The sequence below is a fragment of the Panthera uncia genome (assembly GCF_023721935.1).
Source record: "Panthera uncia isolate 11264 chromosome A1 unlocalized genomic scaffold, Puncia_PCG_1.0 HiC_scaffold_17, whole genome shotgun sequence".
In the NCBI taxonomy this organism is placed as follows: Eukaryota; Metazoa; Chordata; class Mammalia; order Carnivora; family Felidae; genus Panthera; species Panthera uncia.
This window is the reverse complement of record NW_026057577.1, coordinates 59,769,978-59,796,327: the sequence shown is the minus strand read 5'-3', so window position 1 is coordinate 59,796,327 and position 26,350 is coordinate 59,769,978. Positions and strand designations below refer to the sequence as shown.

General features: G+C 39.9%; 1 protein-coding gene across 1 annotated transcript in view; it reads right to left on the bottom strand.

The window, feature by feature from the left end:
• RASGRF2 (Ras protein specific guanine nucleotide releasing factor 2) overlaps positions 1-26,350 on the bottom strand; it is a 223,728-nt gene that overhangs the window by 73,730 nt on the left and 123,648 nt on the right. Inside the window, exon 16 of the mRNA XM_049648890.1 lies at positions 23,832-23,921. Coding sequence (XP_049504847.1) covers positions 23,832-23,921 — 90 coding nt within the window. The remainder of the gene's footprint in view (positions 1-23,831; positions 23,922-26,350) is intronic.

The window sequence follows — 26,350 nt, the reverse complement described above, 5'->3', positions numbered from 1 at the left end:
AAAGAAAAGAAAAGAAAAGAAAAGAAAAGAAAAGAAAAGAAAAGAAAAGAAAAGAAAAAAACAGCTAACTTGGTTCCCACAACCAAACTTTAAGAGATAACAGATAGCAACTGCCCAGTGATAAATGTCCAGGAATCTGCCTATGATGCTCAATATTTGCAACCAGAAACCAGGAGATATCTTTCCTGGCAGGTGTCAGAGAGGGGGACAGTGTCTGAGCAAGTCTTGACATTCCATTAAAACAGCACATTTCACACTCAAAGGTACTATCCCTAGAGGCTCTTCAGTTTTGCTGAGCTGAAGCCCATTTTCTAACAGACGTGTATACTTTCTACATAAATACCCATGTTTCTCACAGTTGATTTCCCACCACTGCCTCTACTAAAAAATTTTAAAGCAGAAGAAAAAAAGACAAAGGAAAAAGAACAAAAATCTCAACAGAGGTAGGGAGACTTCACAGAGGAGTTTCTTTCTCGACCCTGAAGACAGTCCTGGGTCCATTAGGCTCTCTTGATCTATCTTTAGAAGACAGTTAGCCTGTAAGAGTTCTAAAAAGCCTGTCTCAGTCTATGTCTGCCTGCCAGAATCTGGCCTCTCATTCAAATGAGAACCAAACCACTATACAGGATTATTCTATAGATTCAGACAAAACGGATGACTGACAAAATGAAAGAATTCAAGTAGAAGATGATAGTCCATATCAGACTAACATACAGTCAAGAAATTCACTGGTGCCAATAAGGTTCACAGCAATATGTTCATTACAAGGATTTAAATAAGGCATCATCTGCACATTACAATTCATAAATAGGACTCCCTGTATACAAGATGGAGAGAAGCCACAGTAAGCACAAAACATTATTTGTATTTGGTCTAAGAGATCCTCTCCAGCTACCGAATTCACTAAGCTTAGAAGAGCTCTGGGACACCTGGGTAGCTCAGTTGGTTGAGCGCCCAACTCTTGATTTCGGCTCAAGCCGTGATCTCGTGGGATCCAGCTCCTGCCCTGCTCACTTTTTTTTTCTCTCTCTCCCTCTCTCAAAACAAATAAATAAACTTAAAAAAAAAAAAAAAAAGCTCTATGACTAATACCTAGAGCGTCCTCTTAAGAAGATACATTTTCACCTCTGGCTCCTGAAGATTCTAAGAACTGGCTCATATACTCAGGTCTAAGGGCAAGGACTTAACAGAATCTCAATCATACAGTGAGGTCATTTATTAGAGCTTATTCCACACCATCAGCCCAGAGAAAAGGCTGTTTTCTTTCAAGATCACATCTCACAAATACTCTCTGATGAAGGAATAAAACCCAATCAGCAGACTATTGCTCCAGCCATCACGTGGCTCTGTTTTTTTCAGTATGACCAATTCTGTCACCAGCAAGATAATTTTCAGCTCTATGAGAACTCGCCTATGTATCAGAAATGTCAATGGTTCCACAATTTATGAACTTACTCTTTTGGTAAGATGCAGGGGGAAATTATGCAATTACCAATGGTGAATTGAATGGTGAATTGAATCCTTGACCCATCTGAAACTTGATCACATGATGGGAACGCAATGATCACAGTAGACAACTGGCACATGTAAATGCTCTCTTTTTAGCATACAATAATTATCAAAAGACATGGAAAATTCCTTAAGCATCAGATGAATTAACCTACTCTGTTCTAAGTTAGCTATTATAAGAATTTTAAAAGAAGGCAGGAATAAAATACATACAATTAAAAGCTCCTTTCTTATCCATCTCCAAAACCACAGCCCCTGACTTTTGGTTCAAGGAACTGCAGCATTGATGAAGTCATAAATCTTCTTTCAGAGTTCTAACTAGGGTTTTCCTTATAATAAGATCCCTGGGAGAGAGTTCAAAAGAACCCACTTAACTCTTATCAACTTTTGCTCTAGAGGGAAGAGTTCAAAGTTCCAAGGCACTTGTAGAACTCCCCAAGCACTGCTCTAAGCCTGACCACTAGAGTCACTAATAAGCTTTTCACTGAAGATAACAGTAATGGATATAATGGCTAGGACACTAAAACACGGATAAATGAAAGGACATATTATTTTAATGGGTTTTTCAGATATAATTTACATGCCATGAAGTTTATCAAGTTTAAGTGTATAATTAGCTGATATTTAGTAAACTTAAGAGGGTTATGCAACCCTAATCACAATCCAACTATAGAACATTTCCATCACCCCTGGTGCCAATTTGCCATCTGTTAGAAGGTGGATGAGGACTGTAAAGTATCCTCCAAACTGAGAAGGCACTTTGAGACCAAAAAACAAAGCATGCAATTCCATACAGTTTACACACAGAGTTTTATCAGGGTAACTTCCTGACAGACAGGATTGGGCAGATGAGATAATTCACGGCTGCACAGTTATTCTCCTCAAAGTCCAGACCTTAGTCTAGATTTTTCAGAGTGAGAGGATGCACAGAAGGGCACTGTAGTGAGAATCAAAGTGTTCACATACACCTAATTGACAGCTAACCTTTAATTAGTCTTGTGGTGCCATTTGTACATTAGGAATGGGAGAAACTGTGTTATGTTATCTTTAAGAAATTTACGGAAGTTCAAAGCAAGCCTCTCCACATTCCAGCCTTGGTGGGCATTTCTAAGGTATGTATATTAATCTCCAAGGGACCCAGATTATGGAGCATACATGAACAAGATGGATGGCCAAAAGATGGAGTCAGTCTTGTCAGCACTCCTACACAGTCAATCCCTTTTTCCCCCCCCCCCCCCCCCCCCCCCCCCCCAGCCAGGACTGGGAATCTGCTTCCTTAACTTTACTTTTTATAGATTTATAGATGTACTTTTTCTGGAAATTTCATATAAATGGAATCCTGCTATGTGTGGTCTTTTGCCTCTGGCTTCTTTCAATCAGCACACAAGTTAGCACACTACCTGCTGCCTGTTTTGTAAATAAAGTTTTATTGGAACACAGTCACATCCATTATTCATTTGCATATCATCCCTTGCTGCTTTAGAACCATAAAGGTAGAGTTAGGAAGTGGCAACCGAGACCATGTGGTCCGCAAGCCTAAAATATTTACTATCTAACCCTTAAAAAAAAACAAACAAACTGCTGACTCATGGGGCTTCTGGGTGACTCAGTCCGTTGAGCCTCCAACTGGCTCAGACCATGATCTCGAGGTTGGTGAGTAGGTGCAGAACCTGCTTCAGATCCTCTGTCTCCCTCTCTTTGCTCCTCCCTCACTTGTGCTCTCTCAAAAATAAACATTAAAACAAACCCAAAATTGCTTACTCCTGACTCAGCATATTTTTGATATTTATTCATGTTTAGCATGTATCAGACATTCCTTTTTATTGCAGAGTAATATTCTATTCTATTAATTCACTGCATTTTGTTATTCATTCACTTGTTGATGGATACCTGAATTGTTTCTAATTTAGGACTACTGGGAATAATGCCGCTATAAACACTCATCTACAAGTCTTTATGTGACCATAAAGCTTCATTTCTCTTGCATAGATATCTAGTACCCAGGAATGGAATTGCTGGATCCTGTGGTAATCTTATTTTGAAGTTTTTAAGAAACAAAAACTGGCAAGCTGTTTTCCAAAGTGATTCTACTATTTAAATTCCCACTAGCAATGTATAAGGATTCCTGTTTCTCCACATTCTCACTGCTCCTTGCTATTTTCTGTGAATTTTATTACAGCTATTGTAATGGATATGAAGTCACATCTCATTGTGGCTTTAGTCTGTATTTCCTCTAATGAGTAATGAACATCTTTTCATGTGCTTTTTTTTTTTTTTAATTTATTTTTGGGACAGAGAGAGACAGAGCATGAACGGGGGAGGGGCAGAGAGAGAGGGAGACACAGAATCGGAAACAGGCTCCAGGCTCCGAGCCATCGGCCCAGAGCCTGACTCGGGGCTCGAACTCACGGACTGCGAGATCGTGACCCGGCTGAAGTCGGACGCCCAACCGACTGCGCCACCCAGGCGCCCCTCTTTTCATGTGCTTTTTAGCGATTTGTTCATCTTCTTTGGAGAGACATCTATTCAATCTTCCACACGTTTTTACTCTACTTGTTTGTCTTATTATTGAGTTGTAAGAGTGCTTTATATATTCTGGATAGAAGTCCTTTATCAAATACATGATTTGTGAATATTTTTTATAGGTGTTTTCACTTTCTATGGGTGTATTCACTTTCTATGGGTGTTTCCATTTTTTTCTATGGGTGTTTTCACTTTCTTGATGGTATCCTTTTAAGCACAAAAGTTTTCACTTTCAGTGAAGTCCAATTGATCCTTTTTCTTCACCTATGGATCTTGCTTTTGATGTTGTATCTAAAATTTCTTAGCCCAATTAATGCACTCAGACTTCTGCTGTTTTTTATTGAAGTCCATAATTTTAGCCCTTACGTTTGGTATTAATCTGTTTGTTTATAGCCACCTAATTATTTCCAGCACCATTTGTTGAAAAGACTATCCTTTCTCCATTGAATTGCTTTGGTACCTTTATAGAAAATCATTGGACCATTCAGGTCAGGATTTATTTCTAGACTCCTGCCCCTGTTCCATTGATATATGTAACTATCCTATGCCAGTGCCAAAGTATCTTACTAATTGTAGTCTTCTATTCAGTTTTGAAATCAGGAAGTCTTCCAACTTAGTTCTCATTTTTCAAAATGTCTTGGCTATACTGAGTTCTTTGCATTTTCATAGGAATGCTGGCATAGTACTAAAAACAAAAACAAAACAAAACAAAAACAAAAACCTTGCTGAGATTTCTAATATATACATTTAAAGTTACATACTTTTTTCAGGATCAGTTTGTCAATTTCTGCAAACAAGCCTATTGGTATTTTGAAAGGAATTGTGTTGAATCTATCAGTTTACTTCCTTTCTTCCAATCAAGATGACTTTATATTATCTTTTTTTCTCTCTCTTATTGCACTGAAGATACACCACTGCAATGCTGCATAGAAGTGGTAAGAATGAACATCTGGATATTGTTCTTGAGATTACCAGAAATATTCATTCTTTCACCATTAAGTATGTTAGCTGCAGATTTTTCATAGATGCCTTTTATCACGCTAAGGAATTACTCTTATTTCTAATTTCTTGGATGGGTATTGGATTCTATGAAATGAAATTGGATTCTATGAAATGAAATCTGTTTCTATGGGGATAATCATATTATTTTTATTCTTTATTATATTTATATAATGTATTATATTAATTGCTTTCTGATGTGAAACCAATCTTGCATTTCTGGGATAAAGCCCCCTTGGTCATGGTATTTAATCTTTTTCATAAATACTTGGATTTAGTTTGCTAATATCTTATTGAGAATTTCTGAATGTATATTCATGAGAGATAATAGTCTGTAGTTTTGTCTTCATATGTCTTTGTCTTGTCTTGGTCTCACATTAACACTGGCTTTATAAAATGAGTTGGAAAGGATTTCCTCCTCCATTTTCTAAAGATTTTATGAATAGTTGACGTTATTTATTCCTTAAATGTTTCGTAGAAATCACTTGTGAATGCATTTGGTCTGGGATTTTCTTTTCGGGAAGACTTTTAATTACTAATTCAATATCTGTTACTGATTTGTTCAGATTTTCTATTTCTTTTTTTACAAGTTTTTAAAATATTTATTTTTGAGAGAGAAAGAGGGAGGGAGGGGAGAGGGAGAGGGAGAGGGAGAGGGAGAGGGAGAGGGAGAGGGAGAGAGAGAGGGAGAGGGAGAGGGAGAGGGAGTGGATGAGGGGCAGACAGATACGGGAAGAAACCAAATCCAAAACAGGCTGCAACTTACACGGGGCCTGAACTCACGAACCGTGAGACTCATGAACCGTGAGATAATGATCTGAGCTGAAGTCTGATGCTCAACTGACCGAGTCACCCAGGTGCCCCCCCACCCCGGCTTTGCCTTTAGTAACATTGTTTTGGTCTTACATTCTATTTTGCCTGGTATTGGTAGAGCGAGCCACTCCAGTCTCTTATAATTACTCTCTGAATGAAATACTTTTCCATTCTTTTACTTTCAACATATTTGTGTCTTTTAATCTAAAATATGTCTCATATATAGCATATGGCTAGATCTTGAATTTACATCTGCCATTTTGCTGTTTTTTATTTATTCTGTATTAGCGTTTTGTTGCTGCTGTAACAAGTTACCAATTTAGAGGCTTAAAACCACATAAATTAATTATCCTAGTTCTGACATGGGTCTCACGGGTCAAAAAGCAAAGTGTTATCGGAGAACCTGGGTGGCTCTTGATTTCAGCTCAGGTCATGATCTCATGGTTTGTGGACCCAAGTCCCACATCAGGCTCTGCACTAACAATGTGGAGCCTGCTTTGGTTTCCCTCTCCCCCCGTCCCCTGACCACACACACACACACACACTCTCTCTCTCTCAAAATAAATAAACATTTAAAAAAAAAAACACGGTATTGGCAAAATTGCATTCCTTTCTGGAAATTCTAAAGAAGAATGAATTTTCTGGACTTTTCTTGCTTTTAGAGTCTGCCTGTGCTCCTTGACTCGTGGCCCTCTCACATCTTCAAAGCCAGCTATGGCTGCCTGAGGTTTTCTTTGCTCTGATCACTCTGACACTGACTCTTTAGCCTCCCTCTTCCACTTTTACAGATGCTTCTCATTATATTGGGCCTACCCGAATAATTCAGGATAATCTTTCTGATTAGCAACCTTAGTTCCAACTTCAATCTTAATTTCCTTTTCCATGTAAAATAACATACTCACAGATTACATTAACTAAGGTGTGGACATGCTTGGAAGCCATTATTCTTCCTACCACAATGTCTAATGCCTTATTTTTGTTCCTTATTCATCCTTTTGTGTTAAATAAATCTTTTATAATATACCATTTACATTCTGATTCCATTTTTTTTTTCTTTTTTGACTTTCATGCCCTCAGCCAGGATCTCAACTTCAGGCTACCTACAATGTTGGTATTCCCTGTTTGTTTGCCACTGAGATAGCTAATATTTCTGACAACACCCAACATCAAGGATTTTTTCCACAGTCTCCTATGTTCCAAATCAGGTCATCACCTTCCAACAATAAAGCTGCTGGTTTTCATAGCTTGCCCCATACCAAAGGAAATGGGAAGGATGGAATGAGAGCATCCCCAGGCTGAATTGCCATAAACTTCCACTGTTCTTACCTGTGGTTCGGTAGTTTTCCTTTAATAAAAGCATCCCAGTTTTTTGTATGGCTGTGTTTGATTTTAGGAGTCCATAAAATAATGGTTTTGATAATTATGTCCAATTTTATCCTTGCTTTTTGGGCAGAGAATCTACCAACCTCTTCATACCACCATTCTCATGTTTTTTTAAGCATGTAAATTTTTAGCAAATCTTACACCACAGAACCTTTATCTGAAGTAGATAAAGTCACCCAATTTCTGAATTTGATAGCTTTGTAGTGGAAAGAGAGTCATACACCCCTAAAAACCTAACTACATTAAAAAAATATATATATAACCTAACTTTGGATGCCCTTTTCTCCATTTAGATATGTTACATCATTTCATAAGTTGACAAGAAGAGTATTGAGGTGATTGGCAACAGCCTCATATTATTAGCAATAATTGTCCAAAGGCTGAGTTTAGTACCTTTAATTTTTATCTGAATTTGAACAAAAATACCTTTGTTCCACAGAGTTATTAGTACTGCTTCTCATGATCCTTCTGACTAATGAAAAAAGCCTAGTGTGTCCGATACTATAAACATACCCAAATAAAGTATAATCATTATGCATAAAATTTAATCAGGACTTAAAAACATCACAAATTGAATTAAACCACATTGGAAACTATTCTGGAGCACATGCATAATCACAGCGCCAGTATAGCTGAGTCCAGCCCTGGATATGGTCCAAGATACTGCCTATAAAAATCATCCACAGGAATGTCAGTCTCAGCAGCTGGACTGGTGATATACTAGCATGGCTGGGGCAGTACAGGGGGAAGCCTCAAGGAACTCTTGTGTAAGAAAATCCCGCGTGACCATAGTAGGTACAATAAAGTGACTGGAAGCTATTCAGACATCTTAGAGATGTTCTCCTGTGTTCCAAACTTCTGCCTCTCCATTCTCAGCATTCTCTATATCCAACAGAGCCATCTTTTTGGGGCATAGGCCAACCAGACAGTATGAAAGTGTCAATGAACAGGAAGCATAAATTAGTCCCAGGCACCAAAACATGGGGCTTAATCCATTTTCCATCCTGCAACTCACACTACAAATTCATGTAACAGCACCTTTCCTTCTGATTATCACTATGCTAGGGGAAAACAAAGTTAATTCTCAAAATCTCCAATAAATTAGACATAATTATTCCTTTTTTGGTTATGAGGAAACTGATGTCCAAAATTTGAGCAAGTCAGTGACTTAACTCAGAATTCAAGGCTATACACACAGGCAGTGAGAGCACCTGTCTCTTGATCCACTGAAATTCATGACAGCAAAAGCCACATCAGATGACCCTGTCTTCGACAATGGCAACAATTTACACTGGCATGTGTGACAGTTTCAAAATAGAAGGCAGCAAACATAATTAGTATTATTAAGATACTAGTTCCTTATGGACCCCAAACTCAATCTCCCTTGCACCCTATCCAGAGTGGAATACAGGCAATGTTTTCTAACTCACAGTATAGCCAGGGATCTGCCTCAAGCCCTATCCAAAATGAAATAAGGTGTAATTAAACAACCTCAGGGGATGCCTCTCCAAGGGTGAATGAAAGAGGCTGCACAAGCTCATCTAGGAAGTACATCTAGTCCCTTCTCTGGTTCTTCCCACTTAGATTTCTTGTTGACATCTAACACTTAGCTAATTGTGAATTGAGATCATTATCGTATTACTAACTCGTTTTTCAGGCATTAGACTCATAATTGAATCATCTGCATTGCTTCTTTCTTTTTTATCATCTCCTATATACCATCCATCAAGAATGCCTACACTAACATTATTCTTAGACTCCTTCCCCTTCCAGAACAGTCCCAGTGCAAGTCCTACCGTTACTACCATAAAAACATACTGGCAAGACTCTCACCTCCTCTGTCCCCAATTACCTGTCATTATACACAAGAATGTATTGCAATGAATACCACTATATACCACGAATTCGTTTAACATAGTTATTTCTAATTCTCTTGATTGTACCGAGAAATGACACTCCTTTCATGGGATGACCACAGGATGACAAACAATTGATATCTTTGCAATTATTTTACTAATTCTTGCCCATATAACAATCAGTAGGGGGTGCAGTTTGCACATATGTGTGTGTGCATATGCACACACACGAGTGCAATAAGTGAGGCAGGAAGAGATTAGAGGGAATAAGTGGGCGACAGGGGAATGCATTCATTCCAGTTGAACACTGGTCCATTATGACGATAGGGGCTGGAGATCTAATGGTAAACACAACACTCCCTATTCTTAAGAACCTTATAAATCACGTGGACAAGGGGCGCCTGGGTGGCTCAGGTGGGCATCAGACTTCAGCTCAGGTCATGATCTCATAGTTCGTGGGTTCAAGCCACGCATCAGGCTCTGTGCTGACAGCTCAGAGCCTGGAGCCTGCTTTGGATTCTGTGTCTCCCTCTCTCTGTCCCTCCTGCACTCTGTCTCTGTCTCTGTATCTCTCTCTCTCTCAAAAATAAACAAACATTAAAAAAAATTAAATCATACGGACGAAAACAGCTAGTAGCAACGGCCGGAAATATTCACTGAGCACTTAGCTGGTTCCAAATTCTGGGCGGGGAGAACTGCCATGAATCATCTCATTTAATCCTCCTGACAACTTTGTGAGGAAGATACAATCATTATCCTCACTTTAAAATGAAAACAATAAGACTTAGAGAGGCTGCCCTAGATCATACAGCTAGACAATCAGCAGAACTTAGAGGTTTATGTGACACCAAAACCCATTCTCCTGAACACTTTTCACTACTGACTCCTTAGAGACACATTCTTCACTGCTCTAACTGGTATCCCTTCTCTTTAGGGCCCTCATGGCCCCTCTTCCTTGAAGAACTTCTTGTTCCACTGCCAGAGCACCAGATACCGGGAATCAGAGGCTACTTTTCCAGAGAGCACTGTCCTTGAGAAAAGGCACACAGCCTCTCTTTCCCATCCTCAACAAAGTAACAACGGAAGGTCAAATCCTCAGGATGAGCCATTAACTCCTGAGAGGGCAAGGGGCTTCTTCATTGTATCCTCCACCCACCCCATGGTGCCAAGAGGAAGAACAGACACTCCGAGTCCATCACAGATCTTGACCGAACCGTCTTCTGCAGTTGGCAGCCTGAGTGTTTTCAAAACCAAGCCTGGAAATGCACTAAGGATGGCTGGGTGGTACTAAAGCTATGCGTTAAATGGGTGAGTCGTAGGGTATATGAAATATATCTCAATACAGCTGTTCAAAAATTTCAAAACAGCAGGGAAGCCAGCCCATCTTTGAAAATGAGAGGCTATCTGTAAGTCACCATCAAGGGGAGGTGAATGGCAGAATATATTTTAAGGAAGTGCATGGTAGGTGGATTTTAAAATGACAGAGTAAATAAGTAAAATTTGGTTGGTGAAGTCAGGGGTTTATTCTACTGGCCTTGATGTTTACCTGAAGAAATGTTTCGGAAAACAAAGAAATAATGTTCAAACTGCCCGAAATGTCTTCCTGTGTGCCAATCAGTATCCAAGTACCCCTCCTCAGGAATACTTTGGTGCTAAGTCCTTAGCCCTGCTGGGAAATTAAACACAAACAATGAAACACACACAGGACATCAGGAATAAAAGAGTCTCTGAAACCTCCAAATGTACAGAAAATGACTCAATCTGGGAGGGAAGGAAACTGAGATTCATATTTGAAGATGGTTAGAAATTAAAAATCACTGGCAACTAATTAATTAATTGCATACAAGTGAACTGCCTATCAATTGTTTAACTGTCTCTTGAAAATATCAGAGGTACATGGTTCTGAAATACTTTACAAAAGCAACCAGGTTTAATAGAATGAGCACTGGATTAGGAGCCCAGAGAACTGGACTCGAGTCCTATTTCCGGAATTTATAACTGCCTATGAGTAAGTCACTTTACCTTGTTCAGCCTGTTTCATTATACACAGAAGAGGAATTTGTATCTGCCTTCCCCCTTCCCAGACTTGCTGTGGTGGACACACATGTCATTACTTATGAAAGGGCTTTGGAATCATAAGGTATAGGACTGTCTTTCTAAACCCATAATGCTAGGATAGAAAAAAGGAAGTGAGGACATCACTGACAAATCTTTAACACTGCATTGAGGAAGGTAAATTCGTGGAGGCAGCAGATACCAGCCTTTGCTAAAACGATTTGCTTTTGGGCGCCTGCCTCTTGAGGGGACTGTGGTTTGTGTTATGCATGATCCACAGCACGATCCACAGCAACCAAGGGATATGACATAACATTATTTGCCAGATGAAGGTTTATCCCAAATGCTCTACCACTATTTTGAATTAGTTCTGAATTGTGTACAAGATCTTGAAAATTAGATGCAAGACAAAGAAAACTCTGAAGAGAAGGAGGATTATAGGCAATGTTGCCACTCAAATGCTAAACTATCTTTAAATACCTACCCTCAGACTCCTTACAGCTGATGATCCAGTAATATCTGAACAAGGAGACATTTAGCCCCCCACAACTATCTGTTACATTTATTTAAAATGCACACACACACACACACACACACACCAATACTATTATTTTACTCTATTTCTACTAGTCTATTTGGGGTCTTCTGTAAGTTTATGGCACCTGATTTTTGAAGCCACTTAAATATAATTTGCTTCAGTGTAGGTCTTTCACCACTTCTCATTATGATGCCCGTGGAGAAATTGTGGCAATATTAATTAAGTCAAATATGACAGATGCTGCCTTCACTTAATCTAATCCCAGCTAAATTCCTAAGACTATCACACACACCAGGGAGCCTGTGCCCATAAAGAATAATTGCAAATCCAGAGGAAAAAACTGTCTCCAAGTTAAAAAAAAACACAACTATTTTCATAGAGATCTAACTAATTTGAAGGATGTATGAAATACTCTGAAACTATATTAACCTCCTCTTTCAGGGTCATGCATTGAAGCCTTGTTATTTTGCTACTGTGACATTTTCTCTTGGTTTCCAAGTCCAAAGTTTTACAACATGGCAGATAATTATACTGATTATTATCAGTTACCTGGCATTTCCATCTTGATCATTTGAGATTTATTTCACGCCTATTCATCTAATCTCCTCAACTGGATCGTCAGTATTTAGAAAGTAGAAAAAATGCCTCATACTTCATTTTTATCTTTCCATAGTACCTGGAATGGCACAGAGCGTACACACAAAGATCTAGAGAACTAACTGAAGATTAAATAAAATCAAATAAACTTGTGCATCATTTAATCCAAAGAGCAGGAAAGAATAATATTTTCAAGCCAGGCAGAGATTTCTGAATCTCGATACCAACCTCTCTGATGAACAACTAGATTCAGACCTTTTGTTTAAAAATTCAAAGCAGCTGACATTTCTAAGAGCCTTTCCACCAGAGCTGGGTAGTAAAAACATGGCAGCTAGACTTCCCACCCTCTCCTACTCCCCAAAATTTGTCTGGAAACCCCATCCCTGCATAGTCCCCTCCCCTAATATCATTGGTCTGGTTTCTAGTCACAACATTTCAAGAGCCAAGTTTTTGGTCCTAGAATCACAAAGTCAGTATATAGAGAATACAAACCACCTACCAGTGCAGAGTTTACTAGCTTCTGATTCAGAGCTTTGTCTGACACTTCTAAAATGCTCCATAATTCCAAGAGACCAGCACTTCTGCAGAAGGGCCTTAAACTGGGGCAGTACAATTCCCTGGGTAGCTGAGATGCTAGGGTAGGTGTAATGTGTCACAAAGGCCAGCTTCAATTTCATCTCGAAATGGTAATTACAATTTTAAATTCAGCATTACAGACAGACAATAGCTACACAGGGAGGCTCCTTTCAGTTTGCAGAAGAGCCATTAGATTCCTTCCTATTGCTAAGCAACAGTTGTTAAAATCAAACTGTTCTCAGCTCTCAGTTGAAAAATCAGTCTATTCAGTTCAGAGCACTACAGGTGAAGGGAGAAGAGAAAGACTATTCAGAGATCTTGAAATATAAAGTAGATTTAAGCTACATGTTAACTTTAGATATATTCTTCAATTTCAAAATATTTGGTAGGGAATACGCCCAGGGTGCTCCGTCTCACAGGGAATAGCCCAGACATGCTTCTCTTTCCACAATAAAAATATGCACCTTAAACTCAATTTGATTATGAATAACCTGGCCATGACACTACCTGTAGTTATCTATTGCTGCACAACAACTTACCCTATAACTTAGAGACTCCAAACACATTTATGGTCACATAGGTTCCTCAGGATGAGGTTTTAGAAATGGCTCAGAGGGGTGAGTCTGGCTCATGGTTTCTCATGAGGTTGCATCCAGATGACCACCAGGATTATAGTCATCTAAAGGCTCGACAGGAGCTAGAAAATCTATGTCCGTGCCCACTCATGCAGCTGTTGGCCAGAGGCCTACTTTCTAGTTTCTTGCTAGCCTCATCGGCCTCTCCTCATGACATGGAAGATGGTTACCTGCACCCCACCCCGGCCACCCCCAAACAAGCAATCTAAGTGAGAATGACCAAGAGAGAGGTCAGTGTGCCTTTGATGATTTAGGTGTCAAATTCAAACATGATCACTTCTGCTTAATTTTATTTGTTAAAAGCAAGTGACTGAGTGCTACCCACATAAAAAGTTGAAGAAATTAAACTCCACCTCTTGAAGGAAGCAGTATTGAAAGAACTGGGGGGCATATTTTTAAAACCACCAGACCACTCAACAGAAATGTTCATGTCCTTCTCCAAACAAAATGGTGGCACTGGAGAAACCCAAAGAATGAAGTTCCAGCCCTGCTCTATATACTCAAGGCAGAGGTTGGGATTGATAATTGATGCTGTACATCCTCTGTTCATTCCCCAGATGACAGGATTCAAAGCAGTCACTTAATACCTACGTGACCTTAGATAATTTGCTTAACTCTCTGTATCTTAATTTCCTCCATTGACAAGAAAATATAATGCCAGTAACTATTTCACATATAGTTAATATCCGTAAAGCTTAAAATAGTGCTTCGTATATATACCCTATAGAATGATGTAACCTTATTGTTGCTGTTACTGTCATGTTAACTCAATTTGTATATAGAAATGCCCAAGAGGGCAGCCTAAGACAGGGGTTTACAAGATGTGGGTATGACTTTGGGAACGCTCTGCAAAAGCCATCCACAATTACAATGATTCACAATCAATAAAACAGACTAATTACATGCTAACAAGTTGCTTCTTCAGGTCTTCCCACCAATTGTAAGGCTCGAGGCCACAAATGCTGGTAAGAGAAACAACCTGAACCAGACACTTTGGGCTGCATAAGGTTAGGACACATGCAGGACCTGTGCTCTCAGGGGATATTCCTGGTAGATGAAAAGCCCATTCCTCTCTTACCATAGACTTTAGAAGCTTTAAGATTCAGTTCACCTGTGCTGACTTGCACCATTAACTGTGCACAAACAGACATTTCTATATGTTACTTCTACTGCCACACTTAATCTCTGATATACTACTTTGAAAAAAGTTGTAACTAAAAGCTTATCTCATCCTTCTTAATGTATGGAGCTGATGCAATATTACATAACCACAGTAGTATCACTGCTTATTTCTCCCAGTAGAAAAGTCACTGGGGCACCTGGGTGGCTTGTTCAGTTAAGCATCTGACTTTGGCTCAGATCATGATCCTGAAGTCTGGGAGTTCAAGCCCTGCATGAGTTGCAGGCTGCTTCAGATTCTGTCTCCCCCTCTCTCTTCACCCTTCACTCACTCATGCTCTTTCTCTCTCTCTCTCTCTCAAAAAATAGCAATAAACATTAAAAAAAGGAAAGTTCACTGAAAATTTTCACTTTTCATTACATATTGTTGGGACTGCTACTCTTAACTTTACAGAGTAATGATTTCCAATTTTTTGTAGTGTCGACATGCCTATTACTGATTATTTGCCTTCTTGCATTTATTACAAAAGTTAAAAAAAAAAACCAAAAGGTCCAGGAAGCCAGAAAATGTTTTAGTTTTATATGAGGATTATTTTTGTTTTATGATCACTGAGTCATCATTAGTGAAATTATTTCTGACTCATCAGAGATTACATTCTCTCATTATTAAAAGTACTGTAGTGTATGTTAATTTTTTTAAATCTGTAATCTTCAAAGATTCAGGAGTCCTGGGTTTAGATTTTTTTTGTCTCTTTCTAATTAGTCTCCTCCAGCCTAAGATTTTTCACCTTCAAAACAAACAGGATTGCTTTACTATTAGTATCTTTTTCACTGTGGAGAAGCTCTACAGAACCAGGATATAACCCTAGAAATGCACTAAAGGGCATATCCTGAGCATTAAGATTCTATCAGACTCCTGACAAGCCTACAGGATGCAAGTCTGGCTGGCTTCATGGTTTGAAACCTGGAATGCATTGTGCCCTAAGCTTAGAAGGGCCCACACTTGGTTTAATGCTTAACTATCACTGTCTTAAAATTCTTTATAGTTTTTTAAACAAGGGGACCAGCACTTTCTTATTGCACTGGCCCCTACAAAGTATTTAGCCAGCCTTGGCAATAGAACATACCTCCTTGAAATAGTGCAGAACTCCAAGAGATGAGAACATACCAAAGAAAAAAAGACAATTGGACAATAGGGAAAGGAGGAGATAAATAAGAACTTTGACAAGGTGTGTTGCACAGAAAATGAAAAGATGGGGAGAGCCCCAAATGAGAAACACTATATGCAGCCAGCATTCTGACCATAGATTTCTGAACGCCGTTGCTAACTTGGGTTAGATAGACAGCCTGTTTCCTTCGATGCCCTGATTACCAGGACACAGGACACTGGGAGACTGAGAATCAGATCAAGAAAGTGAGCACAGTCTTTCCAAGGATGGCAAATAGAAGAGCAGTTATTCTTAGCCTTATTTCAGTTTTCACACAATTCACATTGCAGCCCATTTCCATCAATAATATCTGCTTTGGAGTGCCTGCCTCTGGGAGGACGCCGATCAGAATCCTCAGGGGGATAAAGGTATTTTAAAGAAGTCCCTAACTGTTCTCGTTCCACCCTACCCACATCCCATTGAGAATCACTGCAATGAAATATCTACATGATATTAGCTTTCTGAGTTAGAAACAGGAAATCAATTTGTGATTTCTGCCTGCATTTACAGTTTTAGCTTGTAAAACAGACACTGGAAAAAGCCCACATCCTGTGCCTTTCTTATAAGATCACTCAATAAATAGATAAGCTAGTTAAACAGAGCTGAGTGTTCTCACAAATCCTGAACCAGACTACAGATAGCAGGGTATGTATGTGACATTCGCTTAATTCATGGTAATCAACATCTTTGGAAAATTTAATCCACTTCTCAATTCAGAGATAAATGCTTCCCCCGACTAGATGCTATCACTGTACTAAGGCCCTCGCTTCTGTAGTCCTGTGAAGGAAATCACAGATCCTCAATGCCCACGGCTGGCCAAGTCAGAATTGACCCATGGATGACTAATGTCACCAGAGCTCATCTGTCTGGAGTCACCAGCTGCTGAACCTGTCAGGTGAGGGCCAAGCACACCTATCAGTGGGAAGATGAAACAGGTGTGTTGCAGACAAAGCCAGGAGGGAGAGTCGGTAACAACATTAATTAATTCAAGTTTCCCAAGATCTTGTTCTTTCTGAAGGAGATGTGATGTGGGATTAGAGGAACCGTAAGGACAAGGAAAGCTGGAACTTGACAGTGAACAGATCTGAATGAGCCTCATTCTCAGTAAGTGCAAGTACCACGGCCAAGCCCTCTACCACGCTGGGTCTCACACTTGCTTTAAAATCTATAAAACTAGATGGAGAAAAAATGGTACCTGCTATTACTTCTATGGTGAGGGGGTGATGATGAGGCATCCTTCAGATCTTCGAGATAAGATTACCCAGTAAAAGCCAAAGTGGTCAAGTGGAGGAGAAGAGATGGACTTCCTGTAGAGCAGCTGGGCCAAAGGAATAGGAAACGGTCAGGGAGAAGGTCCTTAAGAAGATCAGGAATCCATTGCTAGTATGTAGACATGTCTCAGGAAATCTTATCTCTGTCAATCTACACTCCAGATGTAAGTGATTACAGGAAATCTGAGGTCACACACTGGTGGTTCCCAGCCAAATATGGTCCTCAGAAGTACTTTGTTTGACCTGGACAGTATTTTTAAAGTATGAATTCACTTCTAGCGTTTAAAAACAGATTTCACATAAATATCCAGATTTCTGGCTTTTCTTTGAGAAAGAAAACAGATATGACAGCCCTAGTCTGTGTACTCTCATGGCAAAATCGGGGGGAGCTGAGCGGTGGCTGTCCCCCCTACGCATGGCATCAGCTCTCCAGCCCGTCCTTCCGTTACCTGCCTGGCCCTAAAATGGATGAAACCGTAATGCAATCAAGTGGCAATTAAGCAATGTGAGTGAATTAAAGAAGAGAACAAGCACAATCAACCATATTGTACTTGTGCAGTGGAGGGACAGTAATAGAGGAGAATGGTCTGCATGGAGCCCGGGAAAGGGCAGGACAAAGAGTGTAAACTTGGCAATGCGACACAGTCAGGAAAGAGGGTGCCCAGGCCAGCTGGAATAAGAATCTGGGTCTGCTTGAAAGAGTATCAAAGACATATGATGAGCAGAGGAGGTGTTCCATGTGACCTAGCTTACTGTAGGGAATCTTTCCAGGAAAAGAATGCAGTGACCACCTGACAGGAGCCTTCCTAGCTGCTCTTCAGCCTGGTACAGTTAAAGATGTAACTTCACAGTTTCAAAACTCTCACTGCAGTGTGTGTGTTTAAAAATAAGACTTGGAGGGGCGCCTGGGTGGCTCGGTCGGTTAAGTGTCCGACTTCAGCTCAGGTCATGATCTCACAGACCGTGAGTTCGAGCCGCGTCGGGCTCTGGGCTGATGGCTCAGAGCCTGGAGCCTGCTTCCGATTCTGTGTCTCCCTCTCTGTCTGCCCCTCCCCCGTTCATGCTCTGTCTCTCTCTGTCTCAAAAATAAACGTTAAAAAAAAAAATTAAAAAAAAAATTAGACTTGGAATCACGGTTAATTTAAATTTGGTTTGCCAAAGCTCTTTACTTTTCATTAATAATAGTGATAATAATGTTTTACTTAAAAATATAAATTAGATACATTCTAACCCCTAAACTTCAAATAGCTATCTATCTTTGGTGAAATAATGAAAAAATATTTTTTAAAATATTTTGGAAAAACACAAAACAATGGAAAATATGTCCCAAACTATGATACCTCCTATGGGGCGGGGCAGGGGGGTACTAACAAACAAAAAAAGAGTCATTTATATTTAGGAATAAATGCAACAAAACAAATGCAAGACATATGCTGAAAAATTAAAAAACAATGCTGAAATGAGAACAGATCTAAATAAATAAAAAGACATTCCATATTCATAGATTAAAAGGCTAAATATTGTTAAGATTGACAATTCTCCCCAAATGGACCTACAGAATCAATAGAATCACTATAAAAATTTCAAGTGAGACTTTCAATTTCAGCTCTGACATGTAAAGAACTTAGAAGCTAACACACCTGTCCTTACAAGAAGAAAAGCTGGCAGAACTGAAAATCAATGACTTTTCTTGGCCACATCAGAAAATTGAGGCTGTAGGACAAATGACCACTCTCAAATCTGGAGGGACAGGTACATCCCGAGAGATATCGCTGATATCTGCTTATCTGGTGTAGAAGTCGCTAAAGCCATGAACTGGCAGCAACAGCAAATGGTCATTTTGCTCAACGGCTAGAGGCTGAATGTGGACCAGCCTAAGAGTAGAACTGCTGGGGACTACATTCTGAGGGGCCCGCATACTACTTCTGGCTCTTGTAGGTAAGAGGGAAGAGCACCGTTGTGAAATATGCCCAGAGCCTTCTCTGTAACAAAGATCCACTCTCCAGGGAAAAAGACTGTCTAAGCCTTGCCCAGCTTGGGGAAGAGTATCCCTCCCACTTCCTGTCTTATCTACGGAGAAAATAACGGGGGCACCTGAGTGGCTCAGTAGGTTAAGCGTCTAACTCTTGATCTCAGCTAGGGTCATGATCTCCCAATTTGTGAGTTCGAGCCCCACGTGGGGGCTCTCTGCTATCAACACAAGGCCCGCTTCGGATCCCCTGTCCCCCTCTCTCTCTGCCTCTCTCTTGCTCGTGCTCTCTCTCAAAAACAAATAAATAAACATTTAAAAAATAAGGAGAAAATAACATAGTGTAGAGGGGTCAGAGCTTCGGTGAAATAAATTGGGAATGCTGTAACCAGAGAAGGAATAAACACACCTCCTACACTCCAGCAGTTCCCTGCTACTATCTACTATTGACTACACCGGCTTGAGTGGTCTGACAGAAGAGAAAACAGATTATGAATAATCTACTTTACAAGCACCAAGTAATCACCAGTAAAGACCTCACTATTTCCCTAAGCAATTGTAACTGTGCCATTAATTTTTCTCCAAGTACATTCAACCATTCCTCTATTTTGTTAATTTACCTTGACTTGCCTAGAATGGTAAAACATATAATCTGCTCCTGGATAATCAAGAGTTGCTTGTGGTAACTCCACTGCCATTACTTCTAGTCTCATAAAAAGAACCCACCTCACACTTCCATATGTTATTTGAGATCATTTCATAAACTCTATAATTAACCCTAGAGCTTCAGGTGTGTAGTAAGCACAGTGACGTGCCTTGATATGTGTATTCATTGGATTTGCATTTCTATTCATATCTTCACTATATCCAAACTGCACCTGCAGATTCCCTGTATCAGCATCCATCTGAAATGCACACAGTTTAGTTTCTACTTTAATGCAGAGCTTCTAAATTTGAGCAGATGCTTAAAATACATATTGCAACCAGTGTAGTGGCACACAAGACCTTGTCGATTGCCCTTCGTCTTGATCTTGTACAAAGTTAAAGCTCCACTCCAGGACAGGGCACTCATTTGACTGACTGAGGATGACTGGTCCCCTACCCCCAATTCCCTCTCCCCAATGAGCAAAATTTCCTATAGCTGCTGTAATTCCAAGAATGACCTGGAGCGGACTCATAAGCAGATTTACCAGGAAGCCGATGACGCTTAAGCTTCTGAGCTTTCTTCCAAAGCCCTGGGAGGTGCCCTAAAGGTTGGTACTTGTGATTTTATATTCTTTTCCTTGAGATAAATTGTATAAGTGTTAGGCCCCAAAATTCTAGATCCTGCCGTAAGTGGGCCCAATGTAACTTGGCTGCCAATCAGAAGGCAAGAGCTAAATAAGCTGTTAAGTCTTCATAATATGAAGTTAACAAGGATTGATTTAGGGTTGCAATCACGCCCATAGAATGGGCCATTCATCTCCAATGAGGAACCTCCAATAGAAGCAAAGAGGGTACGACATGGAAGGAGAGACTTACTATCTTTGGAGAGGGTAGGACTCTAGGTACTAAAATAAAGCAGTGGGTAAAATCCATGCTTTTCCCATTGTATGTGGAAATTAGGCAGGCTCAGACCCCAGGGAGTGGATCCCAGACCATCTTCCACAAATAAAATTATCTTTCTCTGCCTTTAGGGCCAAGCATGTGCAGCTTGTCTGGTGTCTTTACAAAGAAAAATTTCTGTCCACTTTCTTGCTAAATTTGAAATTTCTTTTAATGAAGTAGCAAAACCTTCCAAGCAATAATTAAAGAGAAACAGCTTAATCTGCAAATGCCTGGAGTGAATATTTGAAAACATAATCATTAATTGGCAGGTCTAACCCAGAGTTGGGGGTAGGGATGAGGGTGTGAACGTGGGAGAGGATTAAAGAAGGAGGGAGCCTGAAGACAGCCTGAAACATGGAAGCCCAATCTGCAGACCACATGGCCTAACTGGGCGGAACCTTGTTTCCTACCATGGGCTGGGACACAGCAGACCTGCACGGTCAGGTGGACCCACATTATAGTATACAAGCAGACAGGAGCCTGTAAAGGCTGATGCAAGCACAGTGTTCACTTACACAATCTCTCCTTCTGCTTGCCTTGGTGACTCCTTAGGTTCTAGAGTGAATCTGGGATGGCGATTCCTGAATCAGAGGGTGGGCACAAAGTCTGGTTTGGGAGTTAACCACTATCTAACACTCCCTTCCCATGAACACCTGAACATCTGGGTCTAGCCCTTCACAGGGCAGTTAATACTCTCCCTGGCTTGTCAGTAAGTCTAGATCTTTGCCTTCACACCTCCCTGTTTCTGCTCCCAGTCCACCTTCCCCAGCCACCTGTGCAACCAGCCCTTCTGTCGAGTTCTCCAGGAATCCCCTATGGGGATCCATGGAATAGCTGAGCCCCAGGAATATACTGACCTCCATTCCAGAAGAAACCCCCTTTCTTACCACCATTAGCCATTGCAACTGACCCATGTGCAATGTGCTACCCTTACAGTAGGGCCACAGACAGTGCCAAATCCAATCTTTAATTCCTTTACTTCTAAAATTGAATTATGGGGCACCATCACATTACAGGCAACATCAGCAGCACCATAATAAAAAAAGCAGTTTGCTCACTCAGGGTCAGGCTACCCTGCCCTTAGCCACACTGGCTGTGGTCAGTCACCATCCATCCCTCCTCAGCTGGCTCACTGAAGAGAGTTTTCTTCCTAAAGCTATTTCAGTTCCAGGGGAGAAGTAAGAAGAAGGGCAGCAGAAACTGCAGTGTTCAAATGGTGAGGAAGACTTTGTTGTTTTGGTTACTTTACACTCTGGCCCATTATGCACAGACAAGTCAAAGTCAGAAAGCCATTTCTGAAAGCTCATTAGAACTTTTGCTGCAATCCCAGGTGAAAAAGAAAAACCTTCCCCTACCCAGCCTCCAGCAGATGCGGAAATAGGGTCATTGTAAATTAACATAAAAACTATTTTCCTTCATGAACCTTCATGAAATTATGAAACCTATGAGAAGGCTCTTTCCAAAGATAGACTAGCTTGTGATAATGAAAGACAGAAGAGAAAGTCTCAACGAATCACAGTTGATAAGCAATTCTGCTGAGAGCATAATGAAGATTCCTTTATAACTTCACCAAAAAATGTTCATTATTACAGAATGGAGTCAACAACAGAAGTCAACTGGATTGACAAGATATCAGTGCTATTACCATTACAGGCTGTCTCGTGTTATGTTGATGGGACTTTTGGGAGAAAGTTTTGAGAACAGAGCAAAAAACACCCTAATTTTCCATACCACATCAAATGCAGCATGTGTGGCAAAATATTGGAGGCAGAATGTGGTTAATCTGCAAAGATTTCCATTATATATATATATATATATATATATATATAATGTATTTTATATATATATATATATGATGTATTATATATATATACATATATATATATATATATATACTTCATTGTTCATTATAGAACATCTCTCTCTGTTTTTCAATTTAGAAAGAAGTCACACAGATAGTACCTACTAGTTACTATTGTTGAATACAGGTTCATAGGCTTTAGAAATGGACTCTTTTGGGGTAGGTGAACAATGGCTAATTAACAAAATACACCCTCACTCATGGTTCTACAAAGCATGATGATTAGAACCCACGGGGTTAGTTTAGATGAAGATACAGCAACAAGGCTGTTGAAACCACATAAAGATTTGTTTTAACATAATGTCCTTCTTGCACATGAGAGAAGAAGACAGAGATAATGAATTATAATTTTCATCTATTAAAATACTGTGCCTTCATTTTAAGTACTACTTCATTACCTGGAAAATTAACCAAGAGAATTCAGAAAGCATCATAAAGCTACTGGAAGTGAATTATGAGTCAGCTAAAGCAATAGCCCCTCCATCTTCCTTCCCTCCACAAGCCTTCCCTCCCACCTTGCATATGCTTTTAGCATTGTACTCAATTAAAAAGGAAACACTTGTGCCTGGTAATTTGGCTAAAAAGGTTAGAGAACTCCAGAAAACAACATGGGAGAAATAACACATCCTTCTGTGATACAGTTCTTTATAGTATCCCCCCACACCACCTGTGTGAGACTCACCTGATGGTGCTTATTTATTTATTTTTTTTTAATTTTTTTTTTAACGTTTTTTTTGAGACAGAGAGAGACAGAGCGTGAACAGGGGAGGAGCAGAGAGAGAGGGAGACACAGAATCCGAAGCAGGCTCCAGGCTCTGAGCTGTCAGCACAGAGCCCGACGCAGGGCTCGAACCCACGGACCATGAGATCATGACCTGAGCCGAAATCGGACGCCCAACCGACTGAGCTACCCAGGCGCCCCGACGGTGCTTATTTACAAGATACTCTGTGGGCGAAAGGGAGAGGGAGATTTAAGTTTCGGCTATGAAATGAGTAAGTCATGAGAATAAAAGGCGCAGCATAGGGAATACAGTCAATAATATGGTAGCTACACTTATGGTGAGCACAGCATAACGTATAGATGTTGAATCGCTAGGTTGTACACCTGAAACTAGTATAACATTGTGTGTCAACTACAAACAAGAAAGTTAAAAATAAGTAAATAAACAAATAATAAATACATAAAAGACAGTCTGATGCACTGAGAATGGGAGCTGGGAATCTGCATTCTCGATGAGCTGCCCGGTGTATCACCAACACACTGGCAGGCAAAGACCAGTGATTTAATACACATTGCTGTGAGTGTGTACCTGGCTGCTCGCCCCTACTCACCTGGTGGACTCCCGTGTCCTGCAGCCGCTGTGGCAATTGCAAAGGCAGAAGCAGGCGAAACTGAGCAGTGAGAGTTGTCAGCCGTCTGTCCTGGTTATTTAAAAGAATGGAAATGGCACGGTGAGGCAGATAGATCATATTCGATAATAAAAATTCTCATTTTCATTCCTGCACTGGATGAAGGCTTGAGCCAAATGCTCTGTACTGTCCTTGTTAATAGGAAAATAACAAGATTTTACATTGGTCATTCCACTCTAGATATATACCCAAGAGAAGTGAAAACATATCCAAACAAAAACTTATACATGAATATCCCCAGCAGCATTATTCTTAATAGCCCAAAAGTACAAATACCCAAATGTCCATCAACCATCAAATGGATAAACCAAATGTGCTATATCAATACAAGGGAATATTACTGGGCTACAAAAAGGAATGAAGTTCTGATGCATATTACAACATGAATGGTCCATGAAAACATTACGCTAAGTGAAAGAAGTCAATCACAAAAAGTCATGTCTTCTATGATTCTATCCATATGAAATGTTTGGAATAGGTAAATCCATAGAGACAGAAAGTAGATTAGTGGTTGCCAGAGGCTAGGGGGAGATGGGAGTGGGGAGAGACTGCTAATGGGTACAGGGTTTCTTTTTGGGGTGATACAAATGCTCTGGAGCGAGACAGTGGTGATGGCCACCCCCATCTTGTGGATAAATAAAAACCACTTTACTGTATACTTTAAAAGGGTGAACTTTGTGGTATGTGAATTATACCTCAATATAAAAATATTTTTTAAAAATGTCCTACATCATATTACCAGTAGAGTTTTCTTCTCAAAACACCTGTAAAGTTAGGATGAATTCTAAAATCAAAGGATGCTCTGAGCACCTGTTTGCAGTCCCTTCCCTCCTTAGATATTTTACACACAGGATCTGATAATGCTCATGCCAACCTCACTGTTCTTCCTCATTCAGGCTTTTAGTGAAAATAGTTCCCTGTGATTCTGACTTGAAGGGTTTTTATTAGTTTGTCCCTAAAGTGATGTACCCATGCTTAAAATAAATAAATAAGAGAAGAAAAGAGCTGCTTAATACAGCCAAGGAGAAAGAACAGCTCTACCCACTCCTTTAGCAGTAGACTTTAAATATTTGTAGAGTAAGGTGGCAAGAGGACAGATGAACAGGCAAAATTTCAGCTACACACTAAGAAAATGTGTGATACTGTCCCTATTTGGATCTTCTATTTTATCACAGATTTCAGCTTCCTTCCTATGGTCCTATGTCTGTGAAATTTAGTCATATCGGAGAAGAAAGAAAAGACAGTTTAAGTCAAGATAGGATTTACAAATACTGCTTATATAAATTACAAAACTTTATATACAAAAATAAATATATAAAAAGGGACTACAAAATAGAGCCCTGATAATAGTGACCAGGTGAAGAGCATTTATCTCTTGCCTTGGTAGAATTTTGCTTCCATGGGCTTTGACCCCAAACTCTTCCAGGTTACCATGAACTCAAAAGGGGGTCTGTCCCATGTAGCAACAAAGTTGCCAAGGCCTGGACTGACCAAAGCTCTAAGAGTAGTAAAGAGATTTGGCTAACTCCATAGTAGACCAGGGAAGTCTTGCTTGCCACCTTCATTTACCAGAACCATTCAAATGCCAGGGTAACCCATGATTGATCAGAAGTCTGAAACCAGTCTACTCCCCAAGGGCTGGTATCCTTCTGGGCAAGTCTTCTGACAACAGCCTGACCCAGGTTAGCCTCTCTTAGATCCGATGGCAATGACCACAGCTTCTACCCCATGGCCAAGGTTACAAATGAAATGGCCATTTGGAGCATATGCAGAAGTATGAAAGTCAAAAAATGTCTACATTTTACTTGGATTACTTGGGGTGAATCTTGTTCCATAACTGAATAGTTTTCTCTTCCAGCTTGAAATAACCGACTTGAGGAGAAAGAAGGAAGCATTTCAAAAACAACTGTTGTTTTCTTTTATTAGTAAAGAAAAATGTAAGGATTAACATATACTTAATTTGTTTTTAAGTATTTCTAAGGTTTAAAATGTGTGTAAAGTTTGTAACTCTTAATAGGAAAACATTATTTGAATGCATACCCTAATGGCAAGCCACTGCAAAACGTTTCAAAAATCCACTATTTTTTGAATTTTTTTATTTAAACAATGGAGAGAGAAAAGATTTCTACCTTTTGGTCTGACAGTTTGTCTTCCAATTAGAGGACATTTGGTATGTTCTAAAACAAATTATGGGAGACGCTTTATAATTTTCGTAACTATAGAAAATATACCAGGTTCTACCACGTGAATAATAATGATAATTAGGGTCCCATGCAACTGGACCTTAATAAGGTCTCCCACGAATTGTGGTGCCCCAGGTGAGCCTATTTAATCTAGAGTACACTGGGATTTATGACAAGGTATCAGGGTTCTGGGAACATTTTGATAAAACCAACATGGAGACTCTTCAACTAGCTATCACCTAAGGACAAGCCTCTTGA